This window comes from Rattus rattus, chromosome 7 (assembly GCF_011064425.1).
Source record: "Rattus rattus isolate New Zealand chromosome 7, Rrattus_CSIRO_v1, whole genome shotgun sequence".
NCBI lineage: Eukaryota > Metazoa > Chordata > Mammalia > Rodentia > Muridae > Rattus > Rattus rattus.
Genome location: NC_046160.1, coordinates 101,542,296 through 101,560,079, shown reverse-complemented (window position 1 = coordinate 101,560,079; position 17,784 = coordinate 101,542,296). Strand labels below are relative to the sequence as shown.

At 42.0% G+C, this 17,784-nt stretch overlaps 2 protein-coding genes and 1 pseudogene across 3 annotated transcripts in view; 1 reads left to right on the top strand and 2 right to left on the bottom strand.

The window, feature by feature from the left end:
- Snw1 (SNW domain containing 1) overlaps positions 1-11,607 on the top strand; it is a 27,369-nt gene extending 15,762 nt beyond the window's left edge. Inside the window, exons 7-14 of one of the 2 annotated variants that reach the window (XM_032908218.1) lie at positions 298-367; positions 835-900; positions 4,324-4,440; positions 5,554-5,695; positions 7,257-7,353; positions 8,762-8,879; positions 10,563-10,726; positions 10,811-11,607. In XM_032908218.1, the coding sequence (XP_032764109.1) occupies positions 298-367; positions 835-900; positions 4,324-4,440; positions 5,554-5,695; positions 7,257-7,353; positions 8,762-8,879; positions 10,563-10,726; positions 10,811-11,009 (973 nt within the window). In that variant the 3' untranslated portion in view covers positions 11,010-11,607. The remainder of the gene's footprint in view (positions 1-297; positions 368-834; positions 901-4,323; positions 4,441-5,553; positions 5,696-7,256; positions 7,354-8,761; positions 8,880-10,562; positions 10,727-10,810) is intronic. The other variant, XM_032908217.1, reaches the window with a different exon arrangement.
- The window catches only part of Slirp (SRA stem-loop interacting RNA binding protein), a 6,708-nt gene continuing 526 nt past the window's right edge, over positions 11,603-17,784 (bottom strand). The window contains exons 2-4 of the mRNA XM_032908220.1: positions 14,093-14,151; positions 12,105-12,212; positions 11,603-11,725 (exon numbers count right to left, since the gene is read on the bottom strand). Coding sequence (XP_032764111.1) covers positions 11,654-11,725; positions 12,105-12,212; positions 14,093-14,151 — 239 coding nt within the window. The 3' untranslated portion in view covers positions 11,603-11,653. The remainder of the gene's footprint in view (positions 11,726-12,104; positions 12,213-14,092; positions 14,152-17,784) is intronic.
- LOC116906318 lies at positions 15,269-15,368 on the bottom strand (annotated as a pseudogene).

Sequence of the window (17,784 nt, the reverse complement as noted above, 5' to 3'; positions counted from 1 at the left end):
AAATTCAAATTTACACTTAGTTACAGAGGGTCAATGAGTGGTGCCCATGGAGAGATGGGTGGGGATGGGAGGAAAGGGGAGGAGAAGAGGGGTCGTGAACAAGCTGAGGTGATGAGGATGCTCACTATCTAAACTGTTATCCAGGTGACTAGATTGTCTGCTTCATGTTTAATTAATTGTGTGTCAGTTACATCATGATGCTGTGTTAATGCTGTGAAGTAAGTGATGACAATGGCCACATTTACTGACTGACAAAACCAAGCTTGGTGCTCTGTTTCCCTCTGATTTATTCTTCAGGATTAATAAGAAAATTCCCCGGGGACCACCATCTCCTCCTGCACCTGTAATGCACTCTCCTAGTCGGAAGGTAATCCTACTAGTATTTCAAGTATTTCTCACTGGTGCCTTTTACAGTCCCTCTGCCTTAGGCACATGTCACCACGGTTGCACTTGGGTTTAGTGTATGTTACAAGTCAGATATGGACCCAGTTACGACCACAGTACAGTGTACTTACAAGAATGAGTGTCTCTAAAGTCAGGGGAGTGGACAGGTCCTGTTTGACTCACACAGTGCGTCTTCATCAGAAAGCTGCCACATTGCCTCACTCCTCCAACCATGTTTAATTATAGAAGAATAATGTCCAGCGTCTGTGATAATCTGAACTCTTCTCCATTCTTCACGTTAGCCCGCCTGTGGCTACAGTCCGTACTAGGAACAGATTTTGCTGCAGCTGTTTGTCCTGTGTCGGTGCATGTAGAGCTGTCCTTGGGAAGGGTTGTATTTGGGTTTTGAGTTAGACTGTAATAAAAACATCTCTTCTCCTCTGTTTTCAGATGACTGTAAAGGAGCAGCAGGAGTGGAAGATCCCTCCTTGTATTTCCAACTGGAAGAACGCTAAGGTGATTACTTTGGAACACTGTCTCTCAGGACTGTCCCTGGGAATTGCTCAGGAAGTAGTTGCAGCCTGGGGACATTTCTTTTTTTTTTTTATTAACTTGAGTATTCCTTATTTACATTTCGAGTGTTATTCCCTTTTCCGGTTTCCGGGCAAACATCCCCATAATCCCTCCCCTTCCCCTTCTTTATGGGTGTTCCCTCCCCATCCTCCCCCATTGCCGCCCTCCCCCAACAATCACGTTCACTGGGGGTTCAGTCTTAGCAGGACCAAGGGCTTCCCCTTCCACTGGTGATCTTACTAGGATATTCATTGCTACCTATGAGGTCAGAGTCCAGGGTCAGTCCATGTATAGTCTTTAGGTAGTGACTTAGTCCCTGAAAACTCTAGTTGCTTGGCATTATTGTTCATAAGGGGTCTCGAGCCCCTTCAAACTCTTCCAGTTCTTTCTCTGATTCCTTCAACGGGGGTCCTATTCTCAGTTCAATGGTTTGCTGCTGGCATTCGCCTCTGTATTTGCTGTATTCTGGCTGTGTCTCTCATGAGAGATCTACATCCGGCTCCTGTCGGCCTGCACTTCTTTGCTTCATCCATCTTGTCTAATTGGGTGGCTGTATATGTATGGGCCACATGTGGGGCAGGCTCTAAATGGGTGTTCCTTCTGTGTCTGTTTTAATCTTTGCCTCTCTATTCCCTGCCAAGGATATTCTTGTTCCCCTTTTAAAGAAGGAGTGAAGCATTTTGATCATCCGTCTTGAGTTTCATGTGTTCTATGCATCTAGGGTAATTCAAGCATTTGGGCTAATAGCCACTTATCAATGAGTGCATACCATGTGTGTTTTTCTGTGATTGGGTTACCTCACTCAGGATGATATTTTCCAGTTCCAACCATTTGTCTATGAATTTCATAAAGGCATTGTTTTTGATAGCTGAGTAATATTCCATTGTGTAGATGTACCACATTTTCTGTATCCATTCCTCTGTTGAAGGGCATCTGGGTTCTTTCCAGCTTCTGGCTATTATAAATAAGGCTGCTATGAACATAGTGGAGCACGTGTCTTTTTATATGTTGGGGCATCTTTTGGGTATATGCCCAAGAGAGGTATAGCTGGATCCTCAGGCAGTTCAATGTCCAATTTTCTGAGGAACCTCCAGACTGATTTCAGAATGGTTGTACCAGTCTGCAACCCCACCAACAATGGAGGAGTGTTCCTCTTTCTCCGCATCCTCGCCAGCATTTGTTGTCACCTGAGTTTTTGATCTTAGCCATTCTCGCTGGTGTGAGGTGAAATCTCAGGGTTGTTTTGATTTGCATTTCCCTTATGACTAAAGATGTTGAACATTTCTTTAGGTGTTTCTCAGCCATTCGGCATTCCTCAGCTGTGAATTCTTTGTTTAGTTCTGAACCCCATTTTTTAATAGGGTTATTTGTCTCCCTGTGGTCTAACTTCTTGAGTTCTTTGTATATTTTGGATATAAGCCCTCTATCTGTTGTAGGATTGGTAAAGATCTTTTCCCAATCTGTTGGTTGCCATTTTGTACTAACCACAGTGTCCTTTGCCTTACAGAAGCTTTGCAGTTTTATGAGATCCCATTTGTCGATTCTTGATCTTAGAGCATAAGCCATTGGTGTTTTGTTCAGGAAATTTTTTCCAGTGCCTGGGGACATTTCTTGAAGCCTTAGCTCCTCAGTTAGCTTACCATTCACAATAAAAAATTACAACTCCCGAGAGCAGAGCTTAGTGGACAAGCACACATTTAGCATCTGAACCTGATGTACCCCAAAGACGAGAGACAGCTTCATAGGGCACTTTAAAATACACTAGATGTGTTGCTATACCAGTCCCTTGAATACCATGTAAATCTCTCTGGTATATCATAGCTATCAGAAGCACATAGATGAGAGATAGAGAGGGAGGGAGGGAGAGAGAGGGAGGGGAGGGAGGGAGAGAGAGAGAGAGAGAGAGAGAGAGAGAGAGAGAGAGAGAATGAGAATGAATATGATATGAATATGAATATGAATGAGAGAGAATACCCTATTGGTTGAAGATCTAATTCTTCATGAAGGTCAAACTTCTAGGTTAGAATTATTTCCAGAAAAAATATCTCATTGTTCACATGAGAAAGGACAGCATGAGTTTTCAGGGGTAGGGAGGAGGTTAGGGGGGGGTTCACTCCTTTGTTTCTTTCTAGCTATTCTGCTGTGTAGCATTGCTGTTCATGGTATTGTCAAGAGTGGTGTTCATGCTTGTGATTCCTGCACACATGAAGCGAAGCAGGAGGATAACAAGTTGAAGGCTACTCTGGACTACATAGCAAGATCTTGTCTGAAAAAATAAGCCCTAAAAATAAAACCTTCTGTTGCAGGGCCTGGTGGCACACTTGAGGTGCAGGCAAGCCAATATCTATAGGTTTGTGGCCAGTCTGGTCTAAGAGTGAGTTTTAGGACAGCCAGAATTGTATAGAGAGACCCAAATACATAGACTCAAAACACAAACAAACAAAAAATCTTATGTATCTCAGCTGCCAGAGCTTCCAGAATTAGTGAGGGTCTATAAATTATGGGATACATTTCCAAGTTCCAGTTTCTTATAGGATTGGAGTCTACTGCATGAGTCATATTGATGGGTGAAGGCGGAAACTTTAGATCAAGAATTAAATATGAAATTACATAGTCGTGCTCCACTGGAAAGGCTCTGAACCTTCTTATGTGGGTTGATTCATATCTGTGCAACACTGTGGTCTGTTGAGATGACACTGAAGCACTGTGGGTCTTCATTTATCTATGGATCTTTTTCATATGGTTCTTTATATTTTTGCTTTGGGGCCAAGGTCTCAGTCTGTAGCCTGGAACTTGCTGTGTGGGCCAGACTGGTCCTGAACTTGTAATCTCAACTTGGTTGCAGACACGTAGCAGCACACCCAGCCAGCACTGCTTCACGTTAGGAGACAATGGATTTAAGGGTAGCATTTGATAGATAAGTTAGAAATCGGGAAACATAAAGCCAGGCCTGAAAGATATGATTCCAAGAGATGTTCAGCATACTCCCTGGGTACAAGTAGTTTGTCTGCATTCTTAGGACCTAATTTTACTGTAGTCTGACTATTGGACGGCAGGCTTAAACACTTGGGCTCTTGCATCATCATGTTAGTGATCCAATCTTAGTTCTTCCATTTACTGACTGAATTTGCCACCATCCCTTGGCGCTCTACCCCACCTTCCTGTGAGAGGGAGGTGTGTGGCAGCCTCATGCAGTTAACTAGGGTGACTAGAGCATGATCCCTCCATCGAAAGCCTTTACTGTTGTGTAAAGGAAGTGAGTGTAAGAAATAGAAATGTGAGTGTTCTCAGAACGGGCGTGCGCTAGTAATGTTTTGTGATAACTGCAGCCCCACTGTGCTGACCTGCCTTCGGCTTTCATTTCAGGGGTATACGATTCCACTAGATAAACGGCTGGCTGCTGATGGAAGAGGTCTTCAGACTGTCCACATCAATGAAAATTTTGCCAAACTGGCTGAAGCCCTATACATTGCAGATCGGAAGGTTGGTCTTTTACAGTTTGCTGAGTGTTTGTGCATCTGTGAGCCCACATCAGTTTACCTGAGATCTAGAGGGACACTGGCAAGTGTGTACACCAATGGCAGCAGGGGCTAGGTACAGCTCTGTCCGGAGACCCCTAGCAGCATTGATCCTCCTGTGCCAGAGTATTGTTTCCCTAGGCTAACCTAATTCTTTGAGGATTGCTAGGTACTATTGTGTGTTGCACAGATTTCTTGTATTTTAGATGTAGATGTTCCCTGAAGGACAGTTGTAGAGAAGGGTAGGTAAACATTTTGATTTAGGTTACTCACATAATGGCATTGATGGTATGGGCTGTTGACCTTATAGATACAGTGCTGCTTTGGCATGCACACACACATACAAATAAATAAGTGGAGTTTTTGGATATGTTTTGTTTGTTTGTTTTTAAGTCTTCAGATGTAGGCAAAGATTTTTGTCTCAAGGGAGAGTCATACGTAAATCTTGGTGGATTTGGTTTTTGAGATAGGATCTGAGTTTCAAGCTCAGGCTATGCTGGAACTCACTGCAAGCAATCCTTCTGCCTCAGCCTCCTGATTTCTAGATTGCACGTATGCACTACCATGTTCAGCTACATTTATTTACCTATTTACTTACATTTGAGGGTGGATCTCACTATGGTTCAGTCCGGCTTCCTTTCTTTAGTTTTGAGACAGGATCCACTGGCTGTCTGGGAACAAACACGAAGACTCAGCTGCCTCTGCCTTCCAAGTGCGGGCATTAATGTCGTGCCCCGCCATGCCCAGCACATCCCAGTCTGGTTCTGAACTGGTGGACTCCGATGATCTTCTTTGTGCTAGGTGCTCACCTTAGTGCTCAACCAATACTTCATTTTTGGATTGTTCGCTAAAAAGCATTAATGATGTACTTGACTTATAAAAGTCAACCAGGTTCCCTGTGTTTGCACCATCTAAACATTCCCAAGAGACAAGCCCAGACTTCCAAAGTCGTATACTCTTGTTGGACCTTGAAGTCTGTGCAGTTGCTTTTCCAGGCAGGCTGCAGTAAGGAGTTGGAGAGAGCTGTAAATGTGTGTTCCACTGTGAGTTCCACTTAACATCTCACTTTACTAAACAGGCTCGAGAAGCGGTGGAAATGCGAGCCCAAGTGGAGAGAAAGATGGCTCAGAAAGAAAAGGAGAAGCACGAAGAGAAACTCAGAGAAATGGCCCAGAAAGCCAGAGAAAGGAGAGCTGGGATCAAAACCCATGTGGAAAAAGGTATGACATTCTCATTGGAATTTACTTACTGACAATGTATGTCTCATTTTAGAAAGTGTCCATGCACTGAGCATGTATGAGGGAGGGTATTTTACAGCATACAAAAGTAGTTTATATGTACAAGAAAAATTGAGTTATTTCAGAAATAATGTAGAACTAAGCTACCAAAAAGCAAAGAAGTACATATCTTTAAAAAAAAAAAAAAAGCCTTTAATATGGGAGAAAGTCACTTGGCAGTATACTTCTGCTCCCAGCACTGAGGAGGCTGAGGCAGGAGAATGAAAAGTTTGAGGACAGCCAGGGCTACATAGTAAGATCCTGTCTCTAAAACAACATAAGCAAATGAAGTCAATTGTATAGAATATAATACAATGGATAAAGAAAAATAAAACACGGGATATAAACTGCCAGAAGGAAAGGCTTGTCAGAAGAGGCCTTACTTGTTAATGCTAATATTAGTACAAAAACTTGTAAATAAACCATGTGGCTATCTGGGAGAACATTCTGGATGGAATGAATGATAGGTGACTACAAGAGCCCTTGTGCTTACCCCAGTATAGCTGATTCCATAGGAGATGTGTCAGAGTAGTTAGGGATCTGACCCAAAAGCATCAGGTCAGCCCCGTGACAGCACTGCCCGTGCTGCACCAGTGAGCTCACCCTGCCAGACAGGATTGTGCTGTGCAGGGTCCAGCAGTGTATAACACCGTTAATTCCCACCATTCCACACCAGTGGGTTTTGTGGCACTATTAAAGCTGGCCAGCAGTCACCTTAGTTTTTGAAACACAGCCTCTCTGCTTGGAGCTCGCGAATTTAGCTAGGCTGGCTGTTCAGCAAGCTCCAACTAAAGCCTGTACATGGTTCTGTTTTCTTTCCATTTGTTAAAAGGTTCTATGTGGGGGATGCTGATGTGGATGTGTGTGTGCCTCCTGTAGACACACTGAGTGTCCGTGCTCAATCATTCTTTGTAGTTTGAAGAAAGGATGTCAGAGAGTCGGAAGCTCACCACACTCACTACAATGTCTAGCTGTCTACCGGGCTGCTAGAGGTCCACACTCAGGTCCTCATGCTTGAACAGCAGACATTTTACCAGCTAAGCCATTTCCCCAGCCCTTTCTTTGCATTTTATCCGGACAATTTTCAAACATAAGGAGGAAGAGCTGAAAGGAATGCTTGATGAAAAGAACAGCCTCTCTTCACCTAGACTCCGGTTAATTTTTAAAGACAACTAGTGTGACTGGATTTTCACAGCGTGCTTCCCTCTCTAGCAGTCCAGCTTTCTACTTCTGTGCATTTCAGTAACTTTGATATAGGAGTCTACAGTCCACAAACTTGGATTTAAATTGACTGCAAGGAATGTTGGAGGGCTGAGTGTGACCACAAAGAACAGATGGTGCGCACTTATAATCCCAGCAGCAAGGAGAGCCAGTTTGAGGCTGGCCTAGGCCATGTCTCAAGAAAATAGAAAAATACAGCATTTTCTAAGGTTGAAGAGCCAGCCCTTGTGCAAACTATGAGTAGTTAATATAGTGACAAGCTAATTTTCAACTGTGTCCACAGAGGATGGAGAGGCCCGAGAAAGAGATGAAATCCGTCATGACAGGCGAAAAGAGAGGCAGCATGACCGGAACCTTTCCAGAGCAGCTCCTGATAAGAGGTGGGTTGCTACCTGCAAGAGTGTGAGTCAGGAAGAAGGGCATTTCTTTAGCTTGGTAATAAATTAAGAACTAACTTTGCCACACCCGAGCTGTTTGTCTTAACAGAATTGAAGCTCCCTAGAAGGTTCCCTGTTTTGTCCTTCACCTCATTGAACTAGTAGTTAGTTTTGAGAAAGTCTGTCATAGGAAAGGGACTCCAGATCATGTCTGTGCAGAAGGGAAGGATCAGTTGTTCTGTGGGCTTTTTGACTCCCAAGTGGTGGGATAAGTGGCTTGCATGCGTGTGTGTAGATGGGAAGCCAGGCACCATAGCCTTAGCAACCTCCTTTCTAGATCATGTACTGTGCCTGCTGCAGGGAGGAGGGTAAGTGTTGAAGGAAGAGTTTGGACTCCTGTGAACATTCAGTTTAACATTCAGATCGGAGCTTCATAGATGGGAAAATGAAGTGGTGTAAACAAGCCCGATACGTTCAATAGGAACATAAAGTAGGCATCGGCAAGTTTGTGAATGAAGTTTGTCATTCACAAGGGCCTGAGGACTGAGGTAGCCTCAAAGTCCAGAAAATGCTGTGCTCCAAAGGTGGAATTCAGGGTTTGAGCTAGATGCAAATAAACACTTTCTTCCCGTATGAGTAATTGTCCATGCTCTGATGATGCTAGAAGCTGGTCCAACCCAGCTTCAAGTTTAAATCTTAACCTGACTCTACCAACGTGGTTCCTTCTTTAATTGGCATATTTCTCCTCTGCAAAACTGAACCCATGGAAAAGAGAAATGAAATATGGATGTGATCAGTGAATTGTGGACTTGCCACAGTGTACAGTGACAGTGGATCTGTACAGAAACTGGGCTTCTAAATCCAGTAAAGTGGCCGTGAAGTTGTAATTGGATGAAAATAAAATTGTCTACGGAAATATTTAAGACACGAGTATCTTGTCAATTGTGGACAGTCACCTTGGTTTTCATGGAGATACTGATTGCATTTATACCGAAACAGCGGAGGATTAGTGTAATGTCTGAAGTCAAGCAAAGGAATGTAATGTCATTGTCATGTTTTCTATGTTGTGTCATGGAATCCAGGTAGGATAAAAATTAGTGCATATTAGGTCAGAGCTGAGTGAAGCCTACTGAGAAGGATTAAAGGTGTGTGGTGTATCCATTTGTATCCAAGAACCAGTCTCCTGTGTGTCCTCTGAGCTAGTAGGACCCAACTGTAGACTCATACCCACCTTTTCTAAGCATGCATCTGAAGTACTCCCAGGGCTTCTAGCATGATTGTGCATCATCAGACCTATGTGCTTGTGAGACATAAATACAACATTTCCTTTGTTTCTGAGAGTGATTGTGTTTATATTCCATATATTCCTCTTGTCTGTGAAAGTATACTAATAAATATGTATTTCAAATAGGTCCAAACTACAGAGAAATGAAAATCGAGATATCAGTGAAGTCATTGCTCTTGGTGTGCCCAATCCTCGAACTTCCAATGAAGTCCAGTATGACCAAAGGCTCTTCAACCAGTCCAAGGTACGAGGAACTTAGAAAACACCTTTATCTAGTGTGTTCTTCTTAGTTAGGGTTTCTATTGCTGTGACAAAACACTATAAAAAGCAAGTTGGGAAGGAAAGGTTTGTTTTAAAGACTTACACTTCCATATTGCTGTGGATTGACGCTAGTAAGTGTAATGTTAGCTCTTCCTGGGAATAACTTGTGACTTAATGGTTTGAGAATTAGAGACAGCAGTAATATCTTCCAAGCAACAATGCATTTTTTGATACTTTTTATATTCCTGGCATTGTTCCGAGTCTATTCATTTCAGTCCTTCAGAAAATATGGAGGGGAGGGGGACAAACAACATATGAAGGCGGACAATTGGTTTTTGGGGGAAGGTTCGTTCTTTATTTTTCCTATTTTTCCATTTTCATTCATATGCATGTTTGCATGTGTAGGCACGTATGTGTACATGCATATGTTAATGTTGGAAATTGATGTTGGGAATTGTCTTTATCACTCTGCCTTCCACATTATTCACTGAGGCAGATCTCTCAGTCCATCCCAGAACTCACTGATAGAATTACCCAGCCTGCTCTGAGATTTCCTGTCTACATCTTCAGAGGATGGAGTTACAGGCAAGCTTCCACACCCACCTATCATTTACATGGGTCCTAGGAATCCAAGCCTGGGCCCTCATGCTTATGTAGAAACTGCTTTAACACTGAACTGTCTCTGCAGCACCCACCCTATTACCTCTCATGGATAATTAAGACAGGATCGAGTCATTGATGGAACTGAGATTCGACCTTGAATGCTTTGATGCCAAAGCTTCTTTCATAACTGCTGTGCAGCATCAGCCAGACTGAGCAGGAGTTGGGGTGGAGGCGCCACAGGAGTAAATCTTTCACAGCAGCCAGCTCTTCTGACCTTGAGCTTAAACCTTTTAAAAGCTGAGTTAAAGTTTTTAAGATTTTCATTGAGGACCTTATGATCTTGTGCTTTAATTAATACTGACATTCTCAGGCAGTTGAGGTAACTTTTCTCAGCATCATTGTCCAGTACCCACAATACAATCCTTCAATTTTAATGACATTTTTAGTTGATTTTCTTTTTCTTTTTTTCCTGAGGACTTCATACAATTGAATTTTACCATATTCACTCTCCTCCACCTGCTCCCAGATCCACCCCTCCTTCTCTACACAGCCAACTTTCTGTCTTGTTTTTCTTGGATTGGGGTTTTTATTTGTTCTTTAGTTTTGGGTTTTGAAGATGGGTTCTAGGTGTATCCTTGCTGTCCTGAATTCACTTTGTAAACCAGATCTGCCTGCCTCTGCTTGTGAGTGTTGGGATTAAAACTATGCATCACCACGCCTAGCCATTGTCTTTTATTTTTGGTTAGTCAGAACTTTGCTGTCGTGTGAGACCGGGCATGTTATATAGCTCTGGCTGTCTTAGAACGTGATGTTCAGACTGGCAGAGACTCACCTGCTTGCCTCATTAGTGCTGGGATTAACCTAATCTAATGTATACTCTGATTTAATTTTAGTTTCTAAGAACTCAAATGTGTATAAACAACTGTATACTTACTATTTTACATAAATATTGTAGTTGTGATTTCTTAATTAGCTGTAAACGTGTGTCTATTAATTCCTAAGCATTTAGATTCAGCTTTGGATAAGTATACATTTTTATTTGGTGTCATTCATCTTTCCACAGGGTATGGACAGTGGATTTGCAGGTGGAGAAGATGAAATTTACAATGTTTATGATCAAGCCTGGAGAGGTGGCAAAGATATGGCTCAGAGTATCTATAGGCCGAGTAAAAATCTAGACAAGGACATGTATGGTGATGACCTCGAAACCAGGATAAAGACCAACAGGTACCAATGCAGACAGTTGCTGTTCATTCCTGTTTACACCAGCAAAACAGAAATAGTTCATAACTTCTTCTCTTTTCCCCCTAGATTTGTTCCTGATAAAGAGTTTTCGGGTTCAGATGGTAGAAAGAGAGGCCGAGAAGGACCAGTTCAGTTTGAGGAAGATCCTTTTGGTTTGGACAAGTTTTTGGAAGAAGCAAAACAGCATGGTGGGTCTAAAAGACCTTCAGATAGCAGTCGCCCCAAGGAACATGAGCATGAAGGCAAGAAGCGAAGGAAGGAGTAGATGGGCCTCTTGAAATTAAATCTGACGTATACAGCAGAGGACTGCCTGGTCTGGCCAGAGTGAGAGAAAATGGACCTAACCCTCAAGAGACTTGAGACCACAAAGAATGGGGAAGCCTGGGGGTGGGGGGTGGGGTGGGGCATCCTCTTGGAGACAGGGGAAGAGGAATTTTTGGAGAGATGATGGGGAGGGGGATAACAACTGGACTGTATTTAAAAAAAAATTAAAAAAAAAAAAAAAAAAACCAAATCTGGGTGATAGATCCCAACACTCCTTCCATCCAGGAGATAGAGGCAATGCATATTCTGTTTCACAGTAGTTTTTATAAAGAATGGTCTGTGTTTGTGCTTCTCCAATCTTGCAGCACTTATAAAAAATACTGCCCCTGACAAAATTGAGGCTACTTCCTTGCTAATCCAGGGGTAAAATTTTCTGTAAGAACTTTATGAATTACCCCAAATGGTTAGTAGGTGGATGCTCATACACTCGAATTATGCTGGCAGATGCATTTGCCCTGTTGGACTCTTCTACTGTGCAGTGGGGAAACCAAGTTCTTGCTTAGTGCAAACTAGTTTCAAAAAAAAAAAAACACATTTAGAAAAAGTCTAAGTTCTGTTTATTTAGTGGACAGGACACTGATCATGTCAGAAATCTTTCTCTTCATCAGATGTTTGAGCCCCATGCAAAACCTTTGGTTTTTGAGGTTGAACATGGATCTGTGGGAGGGAAAGCACTGTCAGAAAAGGTTACTTTTTAAAAAAAAAACATTAATAGAATTTACCTATTTTTAAGATTAGAGACTCACACCCAGTGACTCCAATGTCTGTTGTCTTCCCTCTAGTCAATGAAACTGAAGTCAGCAGGAATGTGGCCCCTTTGCCTACACTTCTGGGTCACATACCTGCTGATAGGTCAGCAGTGGGTTTTCCACGTGGGGATGTAACTCAGAAGAGCATGTACTTAGCATATATGTGCATTCCGCACTCAATCCCTAGCACCAGAACTCAAAGGGGTCTTCATGGGTTTCCCTTTTCTGACCTTATAGGGACAACTCTTAAAAGGGACATGGAACACACATCAGAAAGAAATACATACTTCTACTCCATCAATAATATGATGTTCTTCTTGTAGTGCATTCTGAAGTTCTTCCTGTGAAGAAAACTGAACCCAACCCATGCCTCTGTGAAAGCCAGTCTCTTTGTCCTAAAAATTAAAATAGAAAAGGATTAACTATGAACATTACGTTTCCATGAGCTCCATTCACATGAAACTACCAACTTTTTCATTTGCCAAAATCAGATCTCAGTACGTGTCAGTAGCCCTTACTACATACCCTCCTGGTTACCCAATGCTAAATCTTAGCAATACTATACTGGAAATTGAGGAAGTGCTAACAGCTTTCTGCAAGTACACTTGATACAGTCAAACGTCCAAGACACAAACCAGTGACCTGTTTACTCAAAGGAAACTCACTTAAGTACCCATGTTTCATTTTTTTCTGGTTTCTAATGAAGTAATTGTTAGAAAAGCTCCCAAAGGTGGGTGCATCTGTCATTCCTGAGATAATGAACTCATCACCACAGCATCGCATGCTTTGATGTTCATGCTTTTATGTGCCTTGCAAATGTATGTCATATAGGTCACCGTGGAGACCAGAAGAGGGTGTTAGATCCTGTGGCATTAGATTACTTAGAAGTATTTATAGGCTGGAGAGATGGCTCAGTAGTTAAGAGCACTGACTGCTCTTCCAGAGGTCCTGAGTTCAATTCCCAGCAACCACATGGTGGCTCACAGCCATCTGTAATAGGATCTGATGCCCTCTTCTGGAGTGTCTGAAGACAGTAACAGTGTGCTCATATACATTAAATAAATAAATCTTAAAAAAAAAAAGTATGATCCATCCCATGTGGGTATTGGGGATCAAACTCAGTTCCTCTGGAAGAGCAACAAGTGTTCTTCTCCACTCCCTTTTTAACAAGTGTATTCACCCAGCACCCTCACTGAAGAACAAAAGTAAAAGTACAACCTTTACCAACATGGTTCCAAGAATAGGTTAAACATTTTGCTACCTCCCTTGTGGAAGAGGCAGAGTGTTTATCATTTGGCCTAGTATGAGGCACTGAAGAGTCTCTAGTGTGCTTGGAGGCACTCTATCTCATCCCTCCAACCCTCTAGTAGAAGACGGATGTTCATTTAGTGAGGATATGTATTTAGCCTTTATTAGTATTCCATACAAAATTATACTGTTGCAAAAAACAGTTGGGCATCACTCTGATACTTCAAAGGTAATTTTCTTAACAGGATGTAGGGAAAGCTGGTGATGCAGACAAGGATTCAGTCCCATCCGTCTCATGCTCACCTGGGACCATTTTCACAAGTCACAAGTCAAGGCATTAAAAGTTTGTGTTAAAACTGAGGTGATAGTTGGGTATAATGACACACATCTGTAATTCTAGCATTTGGGAAGCAGGCAAGATTCACACTGATTTAAGATCATCCCTGCTAAGCAAGTAGGAGGCAAACCCAGGCTACATGACTTCCTGTCTGTGCTAGAAGATTCCTTGTACTGGCTGGGTCTCATGATGTCGTATGGTAGTACGCACTCTGCTATGGGATAAAGGGAATGATGGTCTAACCCAGCTGTGAACTCTGAACTATAACACCAACCCAAACTATAATACTAATGGGATAGATGGGATGGGTCAAAGGAGGAAGGGGAGGAGAGAAATTATGTAATGCTATAGTTTTTTGTTTGCCTTTTATTTTCAAGACAAGGTTTCTCTGTAGCCCTGGTTCCTGTAGACTAGGCTAGCCTCAAACTCAGATCTAACCTGCCTCTGCTGCCGCTGTCACTGCCGCCACCACCACCACTGGATAGAACAAATGTTAATGAAAATGAATATATATCTGGCATTAATATATGCTTTAATCAGTATCATCCAATCAAATTAAAAGGTCATTTTTCCCTTCTGACGATCTCAGTCTGAGGATCAAACACAGGTGCTCATACATACTAGGCAAGTGCTCTACCACAGAGAGATGTCCCCACTCCACCCACAGCTTTTTATTATTTTAATACTCACAAAAGGTACAGTGCACCTTCTTACATGGCCAAACTGAGCAAAATGTTCTCTTAGCTCACCTGTAAGAAAGAGTGCGTATTAAAATAAGTTCCTATATCTTGCATTCTGTATTAAAGATTGTAAGTAAAATAAAAAAGAAAATTCCTGAACTTCTCATGAACAAGAACTACTTTGCATTTCCTGAATCTGAAGACTCCAAAACCGACTGCATGAGTGACTGATGCTGTAAAGGTGGGATGGGAACATGGACAGATACACTGTTGAACTGGCTGTAGTCTCCATACCCCACTGATACTCTCACCACACCAGGAACTACGTACTGCACTGGTGTGTGAGTGCAATCCCTGTAAGCAGAAGGCACAAATTGTGACAGACCAGTGTCCTGCCAGATGCATTAGAGATTTCCAAACAAGATCTCAACTCACTGGTCTTGGATGAGTCCAACCACTGCTGCCTGCTTTTCCTATGGGTGGCCTAGTTACCGTGTAGCACAGCAAACTCAATTCTGTCCTACCCTGCGGATCCCATCTTTGTGTGTGTGGGCGGTCTTCCGTATGCCAGTGCTCTCATTTCCTCTAACCTACATTACAAGACTTTTCTCCAGGCTAAGCTAATGTATCTACTATTGTTGAGTTCTAAATAGAATACAATACTCTTCCTGTGACATCTCAAAAGGTTTCCTGTACCTGTTCTCAAAGCTAAAGCTACGTGGATTTCTCTATAGTTGTGCTGCTTTGCAAGTTTACATTTTAATATTACTAATGTGGCAGTTTGAATGAAAATATCCTTACAGGCTCGTGTATTTGAATACTTGGGCTACAGTCGATGGAAGCATTTGGGAAAGGTTAGGAGGTTTGGCCATGCAGAAGGACGTATGTCACTGGGGATTGGTACTGAGGTTTCAACAGCCCACACAATTCCCAGTTGTTCTGTCTCTTGATGGTTGTCTCAGGATATGAGCTCTCAGTTACTACTATTCCAGTGTTAGGCCTACCTGCCTGTCATGCTCCCTACCATGATGGTCATGGACTCAAGCTCTGAAAATGTAGATCCCCAATAAACTCCTACTTTAAATTGCATTAGTCATGGCATCCCATCACAGCAACATAAAGTAAGAGAGTTCCAAGTTAATCTAAGCATCACTGATCCAACTCTCTGTATTTCTTTTAAAAAAAAAAAAAAATGGAACGCTTCACGAATTTGCCTGTCATCCTTGCACAGGGGCCATGCTAGTCTTCTCTGTATCGTTCCAATTTTCTGGGCTGCTGAAGCGAGCGCCTCTCTGTAATTCTTGTTTGTGAGTCTCCATCCCTTCGCTACACTACAAGCTGAACAAGGAACTCCATGTTAAAAGTGTATTGCAAAGCTTTTCAATCGTGGCTGAATAAATAATTAAACATCATTACATCAAGAATCAGAGGCTAGGGGGTTGGGGATTTAGCTCAGCAGTAGAGCGCTTGCCTAGCAAGCCCAAGGCCCTGGGTTCGGTCCCCAGCTCCGAAAAAAAGAAAAAAGAAAAAAAAGAAGAATCAGAGGCTAGATTTCTGAAAGGCACTAAATGATTAGCAATATCAGAGCCTCAGAAAACAACTGGAGTTTAGACAAAATAGCACCAAACATACATGTTAAAACCAGACAGTAAACATTTTTTTAAAAACTCCCAATCTTATGGTTTAGATCTTTCATATCCCTCATCGGCCCCCATGCTAAAGGCTTGGTTGCCAGTCTGTGGTGCTACTGGCAGTGGGTAGGCTCTTTAGGATATAGAGTCTAGTTAGTGGAAGGATGTTAGAGCAATGGGAGGGCCTGTTCATGAAGGAACACTTGGGCCTCTGACTCTTACTCATTCTCTCATGAAGTAGACAGCCTTCCTCCACCTTCGGCCACCAATATGACGGACTAGGCCAAGACAAACCCAACAAGCCTGGATAAAACTGGACTGAAAGACGGACTAAAACTATTTCTTCTTTAAACTGTCTATGTCAGGGCAACAGAAAGCCAATACACTAAAGAAACCACTTCTAGAAGTTAAGCATCTTACCAAATCACTTCAGGACACTAAAATCACTGTAGATACTAAAAACAATGCACACATACCATGTAAGGATGAACTGGAAAAAAAACTATTTCAAAGGTGCAATGTTAAGGAGTTTTAAAGGTTTCATATCAACCCTGTGGTATGGAAACTTGAATCTACTAGGTGGTGGTAAAAATCCTAAGGCTCTGTACTAAGTTTAACAGAATGTAAGGGAAAACAGCTTTAGCATGTACCAAGAAGGGACACAGATCCTATTTCCAATCATATAACTCCATCTGAGCCACAAAAACTAAGAAATATCATATCCTATTCTTTTAAGGGGGCTTATCTATACATTAATAACTACCAAAAATGCTCTTGGATTTTAAGGTTTGATAAGCAAATTTAAAAGTCTGAACTTAGCAGGTCATAGTGTATCACCTATAACCTCAGCACTCAGTGGGCTGTAGTATGAGATCCCGCTTAAAATAAAGTAAATAAAGTAAAGGTTGGAGAGACGGTTCAGCGATTAAGAGTACACACTGCTCTTACAGAGGACCCAAGTTCAGTTCTAAGGATGCATGTCAGGAGGGCTCAAACTGCCTGTGATTCTAGATGCTATTAGAATTTAGGCTATTTCATTCATTCATTCATTCATTCATTCATTTGTTGTTTTCTTTTTTTTTTTTTTTTTTTTTTTTTTTTTTCGAGCTGGGGACGGAACCCAGGGCCTGCGCTTGCTAGGCAAGCGCTCTACCACTGAGCTAAATCCCCAACCCCCTGCCTGTGATTCTAGCTCCTCTTCTGTACTACACGGGGTACCTTCATTCACCTGCACACACCCACACTGACAAAAAATATGCATATATAAATAAAAACTTTAAATTGCAGCTGACAAAAGCAAAAATAGTAAGTGATTTCAGAACTAACCAACTCTCTATCACCAGACTAGTCTTTTCTGTGAATCAACTTTAACAACCATGCAGGCCGAAACACCGTCACTTGTTAAGTGCTTATAATCTAGCATAAATCTATCAAGTTCACATATAAACTTATTTATTCTTCACCCCAGTTCGGGGGGAGGGGGCGGTATTATGGATTCTACTTTTTAGAAAATTAAATGGGTTCTCCTATGAGGCCCTTTTCCATATTGTCTTCAGTTTTTCTTATTATACAACTATTAAAATGACTAGTTTAGAATTCTTTTTTTTTTTCTAGTTTAGAATTCTAACCCCAGCAGTCTGACTCTTCGATCCACAAGCTACAATCTCTGTCCAAATGCTGTCCAGAGACCCCACAAGCAGCTCAAATTCACACACTGCAACTTTTACTCTTCATCTTCTCTGGGTTTGTCCTTCCTAAATTCTAAAACCGCAGGTCATCTTTGCTAGGAATCTGGAACGTATACCTTTCTCCTCAAACCAGCAAGAATGCTGTCAATTTTCCCTTAAAAACCTAAGTGATTCCAACCCCTCCCCTTTATCAGTTCCTTGGTCCATGTTTCATCTTTGAACCAAATGAAATTTTTTCTCTCGTATCCACTTCTATGTTCTTGCCACTTTAAAGCCAAGCTCCCCTGAGGTCAAAAAAGTTCCTTCTGACTCGTGAATGTCCAAGTAATAAAATAATAAACCTTTCCACCAAATCATTCAGAATTGCTGGGTACAGTGGATTC